The sequence below is a fragment of the Elephas maximus genome, chromosome 18 (genome assembly GCF_024166365.1).
Source record: "Elephas maximus indicus isolate mEleMax1 chromosome 18, mEleMax1 primary haplotype, whole genome shotgun sequence".
In the NCBI taxonomy this organism is placed as follows: domain Eukaryota; kingdom Metazoa; phylum Chordata; class Mammalia; order Proboscidea; family Elephantidae; genus Elephas; species Elephas maximus.
In genome coordinates, this window is record NC_064836.1 from 28,979,513 (window position 1) to 28,997,409 (window position 17,897).

The 17,897-nt window shown below is 39.8% G+C and overlaps 1 protein-coding gene across 4 annotated transcripts in view; it reads left to right on the forward strand.

Moving 5' to 3' along the window:
• Nucleotides 1-17,897, forward strand: part of SYNJ1 (synaptojanin 1) — an 87,875-nt gene that overhangs the window by 49,211 nt on the left and 20,767 nt on the right. For all 4 annotated transcript variants that reach the window (XM_049857765.1, XM_049857763.1, XM_049857764.1 and 1 more), the window contains 10 exons: nt 2,797-2,988; nt 5,251-5,335; nt 8,596-8,736; nt 9,016-9,208; nt 9,435-9,593; nt 10,558-10,714; nt 11,355-11,472; nt 11,572-11,787; nt 15,041-15,119; nt 16,440-16,602. In XM_049857765.1, the coding sequence (XP_049713722.1) occupies nt 2,797-2,988; nt 5,251-5,335; nt 8,596-8,736; nt 9,016-9,208; nt 9,435-9,593; nt 10,558-10,714; nt 11,355-11,472; nt 11,572-11,787; nt 15,041-15,119; nt 16,440-16,602 (1,503 nt within the window). The remainder of the gene's footprint in view (nt 1-2,796; nt 2,989-5,250; nt 5,336-8,595; nt 8,737-9,015; nt 9,209-9,434; nt 9,594-10,557; nt 10,715-11,354; nt 11,473-11,571; nt 11,788-15,040; nt 15,120-16,439; nt 16,603-17,897) is intronic.

Here is a 17,897-nt window from a genome sequence, read left to right on the forward strand (position 1 = left end):
ACCTTTCAGAAGGAGATCACCAGGCCTGCCTGCTGGGGCACCTCTCGGTGGGTTCGAACCACCAGCCATTCCGTTAATAGTCAAGTGCCTAACCGTTTGTGCCACCCGGGGATTCTTGAAGCAGGCAATAACATCCTAGTATTGTTATGAGAATAGTCTTGACAGTGTTGAACCTCTTGAAACATGTTGAGGAAATGAATCTGATTTTAGTGAGGCCCAGGAGTGCAGGAAGTTCTGGCAGCCGCACTGCAGGGGTACAGTCCCCCACGGTGGTGAGCTGGGAAGGGAGCGTGCGGGAACTCGCCCTCTGGGAGTAAATGTCAAATCCTCAGGCAGCGGCCTCATGCTATTTTCTCATTTCAGGAAGTACCTGGAATTTTACATTGGGAATGTCCTTTATACACAGATGCTGTGAATTTTATTCACATTTGGATTAAAATACTGGTTGAATTTTTTTTTTTACTGGGTTGAAATTAGGAAAAAAACGGCATGGTTGAAAAATTGTCTATAGTCTGTTAAAGGAACACAGGCCTCTTTAATGTGAATTAGCTCATCCACAATTGACAGCAGGGGAGTGATGTCAATATGATGCAGAAGTCTTGCTGGCTCGTTTAGGATTTTCCCCGCATGTTAGTGTTGTGAACTGTTCAGGGTCTCCACACAAGTGAAGAAAAAGAAAACCTTAATATTGTGAAGAATTTAAGACAAGTAGAAATGCTGCAGAAAAATCTTATCTTAGTGCAAGAAATGATTTTGAGACCGACCAAAATTTCCACTAGGTTTCATTTCCTGGGGGAGGGCAAATATAGGTGAAGAAGCTGAGAATTGGTAGCGTCCTTTTTAAAAAAAAAAAAAAAAAATTTTTTTTTTTTCTTTTCCCGTGCTTAAAAGAAATAACTGACAAAGGCTACCTGTAGATCATATTTTTCATTTTGGTGAACCTGGTTTCTATCGAACCTAATGGCTTCAAGAACCTACATCTCCAAAGGATCACGGGCTCTAGTTATATGCCTGCAGAAAACTGGGCTGACTGTGAATTTAGGGGCAAAGGCTAATCGATATTTAAGCATAAACGTCTTTATTAGGATTGTCATTGTTCTTGTTAGTACTCTGCTTACAAAGTTCCATAGGTTGCGAATGGTCCACCCAACCCCATTTTTTCCTATAAGCTGTATTTTCAGCAGTGTGCTGGTCTACAGTGTTAGACTTTTCAGGAACGACGCAGCTGTACTTCACGAATCCAGGTTCACATTTGCAGGCCTCAGTCCATGGCAGTGTGGCTTCTGTCAGTCAGAACACACAAGTAGGCAGGCAGATATGGTACCTTTGTGTAAGACGAACCTGTAGAAACCTGTGTGCAGTGTCAGTTACTGCATGCGCACACGTTTGTTAATCCTACAAGGATTACCTGGCTGGCATATTGAGAGGAGTTGTTTCATCTACCTCAGACCTGACCACATGCCTTTAATTTATACAAGGCTGCTGTACTTTGTTATCACAAAATAATAAATGACATTGTAATAAGATCATGTGGGTGAAAGGTGAAAATCGTTTTGATTTCCTTTTCCTTGGCCTGGTTAACTGCCAATTAAGTGCAAATTTCTGCTTTTCGATTGAGGTCCTATTTAAATTCTATCCACTTTCAGCGCCGAGAATTTGACTGAACCAAAATGAAGTGCAACGTCGAGGGAAAGATGATAGTGAACCTACAAGAGGGAGATGGGGAATTTGAAGCGTATCGAACAGTCATTCACTGAATACTTACTGAGCATTTACTGCATACCGAGCACCCTTCTAGTCACTTAGAGGTGTTACAGGAAACAAAACACTTCTGCCCTCGTGGAGCTTCCATTCTTATGAGGGAAGAATAGGGTCACAGGATAAATAAGTGAAATAAGTAGTTTGTAAATGGTGCTGAGCACTGTAGAGGAAGATAAAGCGAATGGGGATATGGGTTTTAAGTAAGGTGGCCAGGGAAGGTCTCACTGGAAAGTAACGTCCTGAAGGAGGTTAGAGAAGTGCTCCAGCTGTGGGAACCGCCAGAGCCAAAGCCCCATGGTGGGAACATGCCTGGCATCTTTTTGAAATAGCAGAGAGGCCAGTGGCTGAGCAGTGAGGGGGCAAGGAGGGCAGTGGAGTGGTGTAGATTAGGGAAAAGGCAAGCAGAGCGCACAGGGCCTTGTGGGCCATTGTGGAGGCCTTTGGCTTCTACCCTGAGTGAGATGGACACGTTTAGTAGTGGCTTCATTTCAGACATCCCAGTTAGCGTCTGTAGTTTATACTTTTGTCAGGCAGCCGTTAGTCATCAAACTTCTTGCCAATAGCTTGAATCTTAAGTGCACATGTTTGTAAGTGTTTCTGTTTAGAAGAAATAAAATTTATATATTTTTACCAGCCTCCTAATGAAAGCTGTATGAAAGTATTCCTAAAAATGTACATTTTTTAGATTTTATATGTTATAAGATATGTCAATAAAATAATGCACCATTTCATTGAAACAGAACCATTAATTCTGCATGTTTTCTGTTGCTGCAGTAATTTTGTAGTTGCTTTTTTTATTTTGCCTATTGTGTACATTGTGGACGATTTTCTTTATTTTAATCACGTTGGTAAATTCCGTCGTGCTGGGTTTTGCATCCAGGACTGGTTGTTATTTTGTGCCTGTGCATGTCTGTTACACTTGTTTGTGCATGTGCTGGTAATTGTATTTTCAGGACATCATTTGTCAGTCATGAAAATCAGTTTTCGTAAGTAGTTTAATCAGCTGAAATTCTGTTGTGTTTTGTTTTTGAACAGCATCTTCTAAAGTCCTAAAGAGCATGTGTGAGAATTTCTACAAGTATTCAAAGCCCAAGAAAATCCGAGTGTGTGTTGGGACCTGGAACGTGAACGGAGGGAAGCAGTTTCGCAGCATAGCTTTCAAGAATCAGACGCTCACTGACTGGCTGCTGGATGCACCCAAGCTAGCTGGCATCCAGGGATTCCAAGGTTGGCCTTTTATGGGGTGGATGTGGTTCATCAGCCCTGACTGGTTTATTGACCTGGAAACACCCGTAGCTTTCCACAGCACATAGTGATTTATGAAGAAGCTTGGGTTTATAAAGTTTGAGCCCAGTGTTTTCATAGGTCAGATCTATTAAAATCTTGCCTCTGTTTATTTTCAGACCTTTATTTTCTACTTCATGAAAAGCATAATGGTAAATCTTTTTTTGTTGATAGTTGGTTCTCAGGAAATGGGTCCACACATAAATAGGTTACTTTGAAGGCATTGCACATATTAAAAAAAAGGAAAAAATGTTCTGTTTTTATTATTTTAAATTGACACAAACCAAGCTTATTTTCTAATTGATTAATTCCATTTCACTTTTCAAACCCAGTGTGCACAGCGTTTAAAACCTAGTCCTCTATCGAGTTACAAAGATAAGAGATAGCTTGGGTCACGAGCGGTCTTCCCAACATGTTGTGATATTTGTTGGCACTTTATAACTTTAACGGTCCTGGCTTATCCCTGTAAAGAATTGGCTGTCACTCTGTTTGGGCACTCTGCCACCAAGCTATTAATGGCCAGAACCAAATACTAAGTGAAGGATGCTTTTATTAAGGGTTTGGTGAGAACCATGAATTTGAAGCCTCCCTCATTTGTTAAGTCAACTTTAATTCCTTTTTAAAATAGCGTACAGTTACCAAATAAGATATATGAAGGCGGTATGTGTAGGAAAAGGAGCCCTGGTGGCACAGTGGTTAAGTGTTCGACTGCTAACCAAAAGGTCAGTGGTTTGAAACCACCTACGGCTCCTCCGGAGAAAGATGTGGCAGTCTGCTTCTGTAGAAATTTACAGCCTTAGAAACCCTGTGGGTTTGCTATGAGTCAGAATCATCGCAGTGGCAATGGGTTTGGTTTGTTTAATATATAGGAAATAGTTTGAGATACAGATTTTCCTTTTTCAATTGTCTTTACTCAGTTACATCTTAAACTCTGAGTTTATCCCCCAACTTTTAGTAAAATGTCTCCTCTTTCACTTACATCGGGCTTGATTTGAAGTTGTAGTCATGGTAATAATAAAATAGTAGCTAATACCACAATTCTAAGTACTTCGCATGTGTTCATTTAATTCTTAAAACTAGACCTGTTACGTAGACACGATTATTATTCCAGTTTTACAGATGAGGAAACTGAGACACAGAAAGGGAAGTCACCTGCCCAAGGTCATGCCAGTCACGGCTAAGCCAGGATTTGAACTCAGGCAGTTTGGTTCCAGGGTCTGTGCTATATTGTATCATGTGTGTGAAGTTTGGGTGAGGTGCTTAGCTTCTCTAAAGCCTCAGGTCCTGTCTATAAAATAAAGGCAAAAATAATCTCTCATAGGGCATTTGGTATTAAATCAGATGATGGCCGCATGGACCTTGCACACAATAACCCGAACCAAAAACCAAACCCGTTGCCGTTGAGTTGATTGCGACTCATAGCGAACCTATAGGACAGGGTAGAACTGCGCCATCAGGTTTCCAGGGAGTGGCTGGTAGATTGGAACTGCCAGCCTTTTGGTTAGCAGCTGAGCTCTTAAACCACTGTACCACCAGGGCTCCTTGCACACAATAGCAGTCAATAAATAATTGTATTTTGTTTATCGTTATTCATTGTATTATAGACTCTCTCTAGCCATTTGTCCTCATTTCTGAACACCAGAAAACTCATGGGCTGCTTACCTCACAAAGCTTCTGTACGTTTTAAGTGCCTGTCAGCTATGAGAGAGCTAACAGCTGGAATGGAGTAATAGGTTTTAACCTTGGATCTCTTCTACTGTTTTCCTGGAATCCCTCTACCCAGGAAATAGCAAAAAGATCAAGCCTGCGGTTTTCAAATTTGAATGTCAAAAATCCCTCCCAACTGTTCCCTCTAATTTGCATGGTTTTTCAGCCACTTTTTTTTCCAATCTTGGATCAGTTCAGCCTTTGAGAAGTGGCTTGTTTCTCAGCTGTACACACTTAAGCAAAAATTCTTTCAAGGTGATTTCTGATAGGACTTAAGGATCTTCAAGAAGAACAATCTTGAAGTAGTGTAGCAAATGTAGGACATCTGGATAGAAGTTTAAAGTAATTTTGTCCCACTCATGAGTCTTTACCTTTAATCTGAATTTGGTTGAACTTAAATGGATTTTTATGGGATCTGGTACTGATCTTTGTTGTGTTGAGAGGGTTGCCATTTGGCTAAGTCTATATTAAAAAGTCTTTCTTGGGTGTTAATTATAGATAAAAGAAGTAAGCCAACTGATATATTTGCAATTGGTTTTGAAGAAATGGTGGAGTTGAATGCTGGAAACATTGTGAATGCAAGGTAAGCCAGCCAGGTGCCACATGGGAAAAATTTCTAGTCGAGGGATGGACGGCAGTTAGCTAAGTAGTAGTTAGAAAGATAGACTAAGATAATGTGTGTATGTGAAGGTGCTTTGTAAACTGTAAAACAGCAGCTCTCAAACTTTCTGGTCTCAGGGTCCCTTTATACACTTTAGTCTCGAAGGTATTTTTTAATACGGTTCTCTCAATATTTTATCGATTAGAAGTAAAAACAGACATTTTTAGGACATTTAATTCATTTTAAAATAACAATAATAAGCCCACTCTGTGTTAATATAAATAACTTTTTTTTTTATATTCTACGACAGAAATTGTAATGAGAAGGGTGACATTGTTTTGTAGATTAACAAATCTCTGAAATAACTGAATTCTTCCTTGTACTTTTTTATCAGTCTGTTACAACATGTGAAGAAAATCACATAGCTATGTAATTGAAAAAGGAAGAGCTTTAAGAGGCTCTTCAGACAATTTCTTCTTTAATGCTATACCAGAACTCAACAAGGACGTTTTTAAAGATTAGTTGTGACGTGGAATCTGAGACTATCAGTGAACTCTTTATCCTCTGTTATATTAAATTCATTAGTCAACCTTTTACCCTTGTATGATTTTGTAACACCGTGTATTGGTGATTTGAAAAATAATGGTTCACTGAGTTATTACACAGATATTCCACATTCTGACAAATTTAATTATACACCATCAAAGAGTTGTGTTCATTAACATAACCACCCATGTCATCAGAAAATTCTGGAAGTACTGAGAAGCTGTCGAGATCACAGTGGCAGGTACATATTTGCCAGAATTCTAGTTTTTGCTTGCAAACTCAAGTTTTATCATTGCAACTAAATACTGCCAGTTGTTACCCTTGAAGCGACAGCCTTGGTTGAGAAAATGTTTGCCAAATACCCAAGTCTTTCGTTAGCTCTTCAAGTAAGATTGTCCTCCCTGAAGAAAGTGGCAGTTCAGCTCACAGGTGAAACCGTCCTGAGCTTTACGTCGAGACAGCCATTGTGCTCAGTACACAGCAGAAGTGCTTTTCCTTTTATTCCCCATCCATCAGACGGTTTCAGAAAGATGCGACTTGGGTTAAGATTTGATACAGTTGGTAATGTTACTGCTTCATCAAGGGCATTCTTAGTGAAGTTAATGTTTTTTTACTGTGAGTGCTTGGTGGTGAGGACTGACACCCAGTGCCTGGGGTCATGCTAAGGCATCAGCACTTCTACGCCTTGTTTCTTCTGCACCATCAGTGTAAATGTCCGTGAACACACTGAAAAAGGCAAGCCCTGCCTTTTATTATGAGAACAGTTTGGACCTCCTGGGTTTCGGGAACCCTTTAGGGGTGTCTCCAGACCACACTTTGAGAACTCCTACTCTGACGCCTTATTGCAAATACAGTTTATTGGGCTGAAATTTAAAAGCTTGAGTGTTCTATTTTAACATAAAATATGCTTTGTATTTTAAGTTTGAGCAGTTGCCCATGTCTTATGACATTTTTAAGATTTTTCAGGATAAAATTCTGGGCGGAAGTAGTATGGTATAGTCATCAACTTTACAAATTGCAGTTTTTTTCCTAGCTAAAGTGAATAGCAGTTTATATCAGGGAAGTAGAAAAAACATCTGCCTTCATTCATTTTGTTGTTTTGAGTATTTTTTCTGAAAATGTCTGTTCAGGTCTTAAAATAGAACTTAATCTTAGGGTTCCTCCTGCCAAACAGAGTGTTCAGTTATTTGTCTAAATGGAGTTTAACCACATAATTCTTTACTAAAGTGATGGTTATCCACTCCTTTATTAACCAGTGTCCACTAAGGAGTTGCTTTAGGTGCTGCAGATACATCAGTGAATACAGGATACAAAACTCCTTACCTTCATGGGCTTTATATTCTAGTGGGAAGAGACAGACAATAAACAAAACTGTAACAGGTAAATCAGAGGGCACGTTAGAAGAGGATCAGTGCAGTGGAAAATGCATAGAGGTAAAGGGGTCAGGTGTGTGAGGTGAAAAGGTGTTTGCAGTTTTAAATGGAATGATCAGGGTGGGGTTTATTGAGGAGAGACCTGAAGGAAGGGGAAGTAAGTTGTTCTCAGTTCAGAATCAGAGTCAGAGCAGCAGGATTACGGCAGAAAAGATGCAGCACCACCCTGGAGGGGTGTTTGCCCCCACCCTGAAAAAGAAAAATGAGCTTGTTTCCTAATCAGACCTCTACATCAGACGGCTGGTTTATAGGAAATATGAAGACATACTCAGCCAGTCCAGACTGTTGAACATTCCAGAAGGCAAATGTCACGGTTTGTAGGAAATATGAAGAACAGAGGGACAAGCGAAGACACCATGAGGACACACTCAGCCAGGCCAGACTGTTGAATGTTCTAATAGGCAAATGTCACAGTTTATAGGAAATACGAGGAACAGAGGGACAAGACAAGACACCATGAGGGCACACTCAGCCAGTCTAGACTGTTGGACATTCTAGAAGGCAAATGTCACAGTTTCTTAAAAAAGAAAAAAAAAAAAAAACCCAAAAAACTGGGCATTTAAAAGAGGGAGTGGACATTGAGAGAGGATTAAAGATTAAAAGAGATTCAAGCGGTAGAATAGATATACCATTTATAGAGTAGACACACTGTGTAAGCCTTGTTGGACTTGTAGGCCTTGTTTTAAAGAAACGAACTGTAAGAAGGGAGAATTGGGGAGATCTGAACCACAGGTGTTACTGCTAAAATGGTAATGACCTTGTGATTCTATGAACATGTCTGTTGGGTTAGAGATGCATACTGATACCTGTACAGGTGAAGTGATGTGCCTTAGAATTGGTTAAAATGCTCCAGATTTACAAAAAAAAAAAAAAGGGGGCGGGGAGGATAAAAAAAGATGGGCAAAATGTTGATAATTGTTGAAGTTGTGTGATGGGTATTTGGTGGTTGACTATAGTAAGTTTTTAAAAAGACATTGATCATAATTCAGGAAAATAAGCGAGTTCCTATTTTCGTTGTCAAAGAGCCATAGATTAGATTTTGAATTATGGTGTTCTTTTGGTGAAGTTTTGGAGTTTCCTTTTAAAAGGAAACAAAACAAAACACCAGCCTACATATAAATATTTCACTACTGACGTGGCTTCCGTGACTATTGGTAAGTCGTACGAAATTTGGGCATATTAAGATATAATTGACAGTTGTCTTATGAAATAGGCTATTGTTAATGTCTTTTAAGAGATTCCCTTTTGAATATCTTATGGTAGCACAACGAATCAGAAGCTCTGGGCTGTGGAACTTCAGAAGACAGTCTCCAGAGACAACAAGTATGTGCTGCTGGCCTCTGAGCAGCTGGTGGGCGTCTGCCTCTTTGTTTTTATCAGACCACAGCATGCTCCTTTTATCAGGTCAGTAAACCGAGCACTCGCTGAAGGCTACTTTCTACCATTAGCAAGGAAGCAAGAAAAAGGCCTAGAATATTTGCTGCTTCAGAGAGACACGTATGCATTATTGTTTTAAATTGTCCTGATGAAAGAGTCATTAATAACTGCAGTGGGCTGTCTCACAGCACCGCTCTTGAGGCGCCATGTGCTCTGCAGTTAGAGGGTCCTATATGTTCTTCATTTCTTGTGGGCGTGGAACCGTGGACATTGCAGGTATTTGATTCAGAATTCTGTGTTTTCAAGGGATGTTGCAGTTGATACTGTGAAGACTGGGATGGGAGGTGCAACTGGGAATAAGGGGGCAGTTGCCATCCGGATGCTGTTCCACACCACCAGCCTCTGCTTCGTGTGCAGCCACTTCGCTGCGGGGCAGTCACAGGTGAAAGAGAGAAATGAGGATTTCGTAGAGATAGCGCGGAAACTGAGTTTTCCCATGGTAAGCTCCGCTGCTTGTTCTTGAAGACAAAGCTTTGAAACGTATTTTAATTTACCTCGAGTTCCATATCAGTCTTTTTGAAAATTTAAGGCAGTTCCTAGGAACATCAGCACCATTCACCTAAATAGATCCTGGGTGTGTTGTTACCATTAGGTCATAGGAGGGTGGGAAGCATATCTGAGGTAAGTGCTGCTTCGAATTTAAAATTCTGTCTCATTGCTTCCAGGGAAGGATGCTGTTTTCCCACGATTATGTGTTTTGGTGTGGCGATTTCAACTACCGAATCGATCTCCCTAACGAAGAAGTTAAAGAGCTTATAAGACAGCAAAATTGGGATTCTCTTATAGCAGGAGATCAGCTAATCAATCAGAAGAATGCTGGACAGGTATGTCTGTACTTTGCATTGGGGAGAGTGGTACTGTTTGTATCTTAGGGGATTTTTAGTAATGAAACATGCTTTCCATAATTATGGCGTGTGTGTGTATTTTTAATCTTAAAGTCTCTTATTATATATATATATACATATTTAATAGTATGTATTTTATATACATATTTTACATGCGTATGTATATTAATGTGTTATATATATGTATATGTTATATATATGTAGTCTAACAGATAAAGAATTACCATTCCTTAAAAAAAGAAAAGAAGACCCATAGTGCACAGGAGGGAAAATACATTATGTCTCTGTAAGATTCACTTTCAAGTGGTAAAGGATACACATTTTTGTTTTATTTTTTTGCGTAATAAGTGAGTTCAGGATCTTAGTCTTCAAGACTGCTTTTTGACTTTAAGATCCTATGCTGATCTGTTTGTATTTCTTCTCTTGTTTCTCCTATCATTTGCCTTTTTGAAACACTGCTTAAAACTTGTGACCACAAAATTTTGGAATTTTTTTTTTTTTAAGTCGAGGTGCGTGGAGGCCACTTGGTATGGTGTCTGGTGGTCATGTGACTGGAATTCCCACCGTTGGGCACTGAGTACCCTTTTGAAGCCTCGCTTCATCATTTGAGAATGAGCCGTTAGGCTAGATAATTTCCAGAAGCCCACGCAGCCCTAAGATGTCTGCTGTAGCTCGTAGTCTAGTGGAATTCCCATATTTGTCTTTTTATAGTTCGTTTAATTGAAGGTCAAACAAGTGGTGTGAAAGTGGCCACGACTTAGGCTGTTTTTTTCTTGAGCTTTGCTCCATTCAGTTGGAAGTGTCTGTCCATCAGAGATGTGTGAATTTCAGTGTGAGATTATCCAGCCTCTGATGGACTTTTCAGGAACACCTGCCTGAATAAAAACGGAACTTTTCACTTTTTACCTTTTAGAATAACTTACTGTGTATATGTTTATTTTAGATTTTTAGAGGATTTTTAGAAGGGAAAGTAACTTTTGCTCCGACATATAAGTATGATTTGTTTTCTGATGACTATGACACCAGTGAAAAGTGCCGAACCCCAGCCTGGACGGACCGTGTCCTCTGGAGAAGAAGGAAGTGGCCTTTTGATAGATCAGGTTGGGAAATGAAATGGACTTCTTCATTTAAATGGATTTATGCACATTTCATGAGGGAGAAGGGAATGATAGGAATATTAAATGAGAACAGGAGAGCTATTTTATTTCAACGAAAGTTATCCAGAATAGAATAAACAGAATTTAAATATGAATGATGCCAATATGTTTAGATACTCTCAGACCTGCTTATGATAAATTTGATTCATTTTCAGTCCATTTTCTTTTTAGTGACATAATTTCATATAAAAAGAAGCAAGGAAACTTTTATGTGGTATTTTCAATTGAATGCTAATTAAGGTTTTTAACTGGAATGATTAAAGTGGCTTGCAAGTATTTCGAACTGCCTCTTATCTGCTTGAATTATTTATGAAGCATCTTTGGTCAGAGGCCTTTAAGTAATCTCAGAAGTAAAGTCACATCCTTAAATTAATTTTTATTAAATAAAGCATAAAATGATAATTTTACCCAAAAAAGCCCTTCTAACTTAGAGACTTCTAGCCTTGCCTGCCTGTTAACAAGCGTGTCAGGTGTTCTAGCCTCAGACACCTAAAGCCAGTGAAAAGCAGGAAGCAGCTCCTTGCTCCATGTGATCTGCTGGGTTGATGCAGCTTCTCTTGTACTTTGTTTTATCTGACTGCAGCTGAAGATTTAGATCTTCTAAGTGCGAGTTTTCAGGATGAAAGCAAAATCCTGTACACCTGGACTCCCGGCACGCTGCTGCACTACGGAAGGGCTGAGCTGAAGACTTCGGACCATAGGTTTCAGCGGTTTCTGTATTTCTAATGATGCTTGAAATTTGTTTGAAATATCCCCTTTCTTAAACATTTCTAATACATATGTTCTTTCTGTGTCTTCAGGCCTGTCGTTGCCCTGATTGATATAGATATATTTGAAGTTGAAGCTGAAGAAAGGCAAAACATTTATAAGGAAGTGATTGCAGTTCAGGGTCCCCCAGATGGCACAGTACTGGTCTCAATCAAAAGTTCTTTACCAGAAAATAATTTTTTTGATGATGCTTTGATTGATGAGCTTCTCCAGCAGTTTGCAAGTTTCGGTGAAGTTATACTCATAAGGTGAGGAAAATATTTATTACCCTATGTTTTTTATTTATAAATAATAGTTTCTGTGTTAGAAATAACCTCGGTGTTTGAATAGTCTGTGTTTGTATCTACAAACTAAAGAAAAATCATACCATAGATACGTAATTCGAAGAACACAAAGGTTTTGAAACCAACTCAGAGTTAAATAGTGAAATGTGATACGAACAGTTGAGGTCGAAAATAAGTGCAGATTTAGGTATGATCTTTCAAGATTCCTATACTCATCTCACGTACTTTGGACATGTTATCAGGAGGAACCAGTCTCTGGAGAAGGACATCATGCTTGGTAAGGTAGAGGGTCCACCAAAAAGAAGAAGCCCCTCAATACGATGGATTAACACAGTGGCTCCAATAGTGGGCTCAAGCACCGCAACGATTGTAAGGATGGCACAGGACCAGGCAGTGTTTCATTCTGTTGTACATAGTATTGCTGTGGGTCAGAGCCGGCTTGACAACACCTAACAACAGCAACAACATACAAAATAACATATAACAAAGCCATGTAGCGAAATGCAGCCATGATTACCATTCTCTTTTTTTTAAAGAAAGACCAGAGTGGAGTGAATTTATACCCCGTATTTTTTTAAGCTTTTTAAGCTTAAGAAATTTGAGGTTTTAATTTAAGTATGTTTTATTTCCAGCCAGTGGAGAAGCAGCACAGCCAGATGAATAGTCAGGAGTCATCACTGCCGTTTTTGGTTTCCCTTGTTGACTTAAACCATCTGCTTTTGCAGAGCCAGGCACCTCTTTCCTTTTTCAAAATATGTTCTTTTCCAAGTGTACAGCGATTTTGAGCGATTGAATGATATATATGTATCTGAATTTCATAGGGAAGAGGTACTGTTGAATTTCTATGCTGCTTATTTGCTTATTTGAGTATATTTTTATAGATATTTGGTGGGTAAATTTCCATACTAGGTGTCATGGAGGAGCTGAGAAGGCACGGAAGACTTGATTCCTGCTTGTAATCTAGTTGGGATGACCACCCCACGTGCGATGGCTTCCCAAGATCCTAAACAGCGTTAGTCCCCAGAATTGAGATGGTGTAGTTTCAGTAGAGCCGAGAATCGTGCCTAAGAAATCTGGAATACTTTCAGAGAGTAAATTAGCGAATAGAGAAGAAATCATATTTAGACGTCCCACAAATCTTTTCGTAAAGATCTACCCCAAAGCCTTAAAACTAAGCAAAAAAAAAATTTCCAGAATCTCAAGATTCCAGCGCAAGTACATAGTGAAATCTCCAAGTCTACAGATGACAGTAAGCTTTGCCAAGTACGGAAATGCCAAACCACCAAGAGCATCATGTGAATCATGTGAGTAGGCTGCAAAGTAGCAGATAAGTGTCATTATGAGAAAATGTAAGAGTGCTCCGGCCTAGAAATGGTCCAAACCGTACCTGAAAGAGGAAGGTCTCTGACATGGGAAAAAGACCTGCTGGTCTTCATAACCCAGGCCCTAGAGAACTTGATGTGCAGCTGGGGCCAAAGCTTTCCCTAAAGTGCTTGTCATCATTAGGAAATGTATTGGTAACAAAACAAGAGATTATTTTAACATCAGAAAACATCATATCCACACCTTAATATTCTACCTATTGCACCTGAAGACAGCCTCATTGGAAAAGAAAAAGCAGACAGTTAAACAGGGAGAAGACTGCCCTGAGCAACGAGGCTAAACTGATTATTACTTTTTAGTCAAGAATAAAGGAGCCCTGGTGGTGCAGTGGTTCAGTGCCCGGCTGCTAACCAAAAGGTCGAACCCATCAGCCACTCTTCGTGAGAAAGATGTGGTGATCTGCTCCTGTAACAATTACAGCCTTGGAAATCCTGTGGGCAGCTCTCCTCTGTCCTAGATGGTTGCTATGAGTCAGAATTGACTCAACGGCACTGCGTTTTAGTCTAGAATAAGACAGTTCTTAAGGAGTGACTGAAGTCTGTAAATCTGTTTCCACTGAAAGAAGAGGTTCCCTGGTAATGTAAGTGGGGGAAAATGAGATGCATATAGATACTGATATTAGTTGGGGTAGGGGAAGTGTGCGGAGGAAGCTTTTACCCTAGTGAGTAAAAACCAGGGCAAAACCAAGCTTCCAAAATGGCCTCTAAAAACTCGTGGATGTGAGGCGGATAATCGAGGGTAGTGGTGGTTCAGTGGTACTATTTCTTGCCTTTGGTGTCGGAGCCCTGGGTTTGATTCCCAGTCAGCTCTCTCGTGCACGGCCACCACCTTCTGTCAGTGAAGGCAACTTAGTAATTTATATCAAAGACTTTGGAAGTCACGGACCTTGGTTACGTTTGAGTGATAGTAGAAATCTGTTCCAGGCTTTTGATTTCAACTGCTTAAGATACTTGTGCACACTTTTTTTTTTTTTTGCCTTTTCTTCTTACTATCTACAATCTATAGTTTTGACTCCTACTTTTAAGTGTATATGTGTGTGTACGTTATGTGTTCTCCCCTCTCTCATCTTTGAAAAACCTTTGAAAATTTCTGAACTTGATTTATACAGTTGGGGATAGTTTGACTCATAAAATTGTTTTAAATAAGACTGATAATGTTACACATGGTTTTGTTCTTTTTTGTGTGATAACCTGATTTGTTAGCAGTGACCAACCTCCTCAGAACTTGTTCTAATACCCCTTTCATTTTTCCTTTTGGGAGTTTTTTGTTTCAAAATTATCAACTTAGAATCATAGCAAAGGCCATCGAAGTCCCTATAAATGGCTTGTCAGTGATCAAAGACAAGGACCATAACTGGCTCCCTGGGGCCAGTCTTTACTGACATCTCCGTATCTTCTTTCCTGGTCAAAGGGAATTTCCTTCAGGGAAGTCACTGCAACAGTGAGATAGTATCGAACTTACGGGTCAGGAGGCCTTATAGAGTGAGTTTGAACAAATCACTTACCCTATGGCCCTTTTTTCCTCTTCAGTGAAATGAAGGGTTGGATTACCAGGGATCCTAAAGGGAGGTCCACAGGTCTCCTGGCAGACTGTCTTATTAGCATAAAATTTAAAGGAATTTGACTTTGAATGCTTTCGGGGGAGAGTGCCCTCTCTTGGTCACCAGCGGCCCTGCTGCTCTTCCTCCTCTATTTGTTTACACAGTTTATGTCACCTTCCTGGCCCCTGTCCTAACCTGGCCCCTGTAAAAAAAAGGCCCTTGTTAATGAGTCATCATTGGGATAAAAAAATGCCTAATATATTAATTATGCTTTTTATTTTTATTTTTTTAAAGGTTTGTAGAAGATAAAATGTGGGTTACATTTTTGGAGGGAAGCTCTGCCTTGAATGTTCTGAACCTAAATGGTAAAGAGGTAATGTAGCATTTGTTGTTCTGAAACCATTCAGAAGTTAAGTGTCTATATATTCTTGTAGATGTACAACAAAATCATCTAAATGTATTTTTAATTCAGGCAGGTTAAGCCCTTATGACATGCTTGAGGATTTATAGGTTAAATATTTTTTATTTAGAGTAAGTTTCTGATTAGCCTAGGGTTATTTTGATCCTTCCCTGAGACATTAACCATTGATACAGACTAAAGGAAAAGGGAGCCCTGGTGGCTTGGTGGTTAAGAGCTTGGCTGCTAACCAAAAGGTCAGCAGTTCAGATCCACTCGCCACTCTTTAGAAACTATATGGGGTAGTTCTACTCTGTCCTGTAGGGTTGCTCTGAGTTGGAATTGACTTGGCGGCAGCGGGTTTGGGTTTTTTGGTTTTAAGAAGAAAACGTTTGCCAATTTGATTTCCATTATTATGTTACATTTCATTATATAAAATGTTTAAGTTTTTAATTGAGAGTAAGTATTCTGGCTCATCTGTATAGCAGAAAGGATTTTTATCAAATGAAGAAAATATAAGAGAACAAGGGGGGAGGGTGCTCTTTGTTCCTAGGCACTTGTTTTATTGACTTGGGTCATGGTGCCCAGATACCTCATTTAAGCATAGGTAATATGATTCCCATGGCTAACAGTCCCACTGAGAGAAGCTTTCATTAGTTGGAGATATTCTTAACCTGTGATTCGAAATATCGTTGATGTGGGAAGTTTACATTGACGGCCTGGGAACAGTTCTCTGAAATGGTGTGTCTGTCAATTTTTTCTGAATGTTTTTAGACAAATCTTAAATCTCTAAATATATGGTTACTGGAGAGATGGACTGAAATCCAGGCCTGATGTCTCCAACAGTGAGCAGCTGAGTAAGGATCTCCTAAGCTTTTCTTCTGTTACATTACAGCCTAGAAAAGACCTTTATTTACCACCACAGGCTTTAAAAAAAAAATTTTTTTTTTATTGTGGTGAAAATATGCATAACAAAACATATACCATCTCAACAGTTTTTACATGTATTTAGTGACATTTGATTGCATTCTTCAAGTTGTGAAACCCTTGTCACTATCCCACCTCAGGCTTTTTTAAGGGCAGGTTGGGAGCAGCACGACTCGACAGCACTGGGTTTGGGAGCAGCGTTTAAACTGGTTAAAAATTCAGTGTGCATAGAGGGATTGTGTTGAATTGCATCTCACTCAATTAACTTCTACACCATTTCATAGTACAACCAAGGCAGTCATGGTATTCCAAAGTAGTCTGTTTTCACGCCAGTAAATCTTTATCTTATATCTCTTTTTGTTCAACTAGTTACTGGGTCGGACTATAACTATCACTTTAAGAAGCCCAGACTGGATCAAAACTTTGGAGGAAGAAATGAGTTTGGAGAAAATGAGCGTACCATTGCCGTTGTCAACGAGCTCCACCCTGCTTGGCGAAGATGCCGAGGTGACGGCAGATTTCGACATGGAAGGTTTGTTTATTGAGCGCGTTTACTTGTGTGGTTCTAGATGAGTTTCCTTTCGATCTGTAAAGTCTTACTATCCGATTTCATCCTTCTCCTCCTCCTTAGAGCACAAATGGCCGTTTTAATTAGGTTTTGTTTTGCATCGCATTGTGTTGATTTTGCTTATTACATATCTTGAAATGCATTTGCGATTTTGCCATTCACACTTGCAGACATTTACAAACGCTGGTTTATATTCCTGCGTGATGAGAGCTCAAGTTGGTATTATTAGTGTCTAGTTTCCCTCTACTAAATGTAGTTAGGTAAAAAAAAAAAAAAGTTCAGAGTAGGTGCTCTGACATCAGAAATGAGTTCAGAATCGTGACTACAAAGGAAAATATGTTCCAAGGTAATTTTAAAAGTGCCAGGAACACATGCATTTGAAACTGAACCAACCCATGTAAATGTGGCCATTTTAGGTTTGGAATTGGGATGTTGGGAAAGGCTTCCCAGAGGAATTGAAACTTGAGAATCTGCAGGCTGAGCGAGAATTAGAGTAAAGAGGGTAGAGAGGATTGATCCAGGAAGAAGACAAATGCACAGATGGCAGGGCGGGAAGTGTATCTACAGTCGATTATACAAGTGTAGCTTGTGAGGGGGAGATGAAGAAGGATGGCTGCAGGAGGAGGAGCAGGTGTGGGGTGGGAGATGGACTCGGTTTTTTCCATGTTGAATTTGCAGTGCCTGTGAGTTGATTAGGTGCAGGTGGTGGCTCCAGGTGACACCATATCATCTGTTGGAGTGTCCAGTAGGATTATGTAGAGAAGGGCGAGAACTAGTCCGGATCCAGTCCTGAGGAACACTGACTTCAATATTAAGCAGAAGGCTGTCTGTAAAAGGAAAACAAAAAGAAAAAACCGAAATATCAACCAGGAGAATATAAACCAAAACACCAAACCCATTGCCATTGAGTCAATTCTGACTCACAGCGATCCTATAGGACAGAGTAGAACTGCCCTATAGGGTTTTCAAGGCTGTAAATCTTTACAGAAACAGACTGCCACATCCTTCTCCCAAAGAGCGGCTGGTGGGTTTGAACTGCCGACCTTTCAGTTAGCAGCTGAGCACTTAACCACTGTGCCACCAGGGTTCCTCAGGAGAATATAAGAAAAAAAGAATATAGTGGCATAAAAATAAGGAAAGACCATAAAAAGGAGGGAGTAGTCAGTGATGTTCTGCCACAGAGATGAGGAGAAACAAAGACTGTGACTTGTCCTTTGGATTTGATACCAAGGGGAGGTTGTTGATGACATTCACGAGAG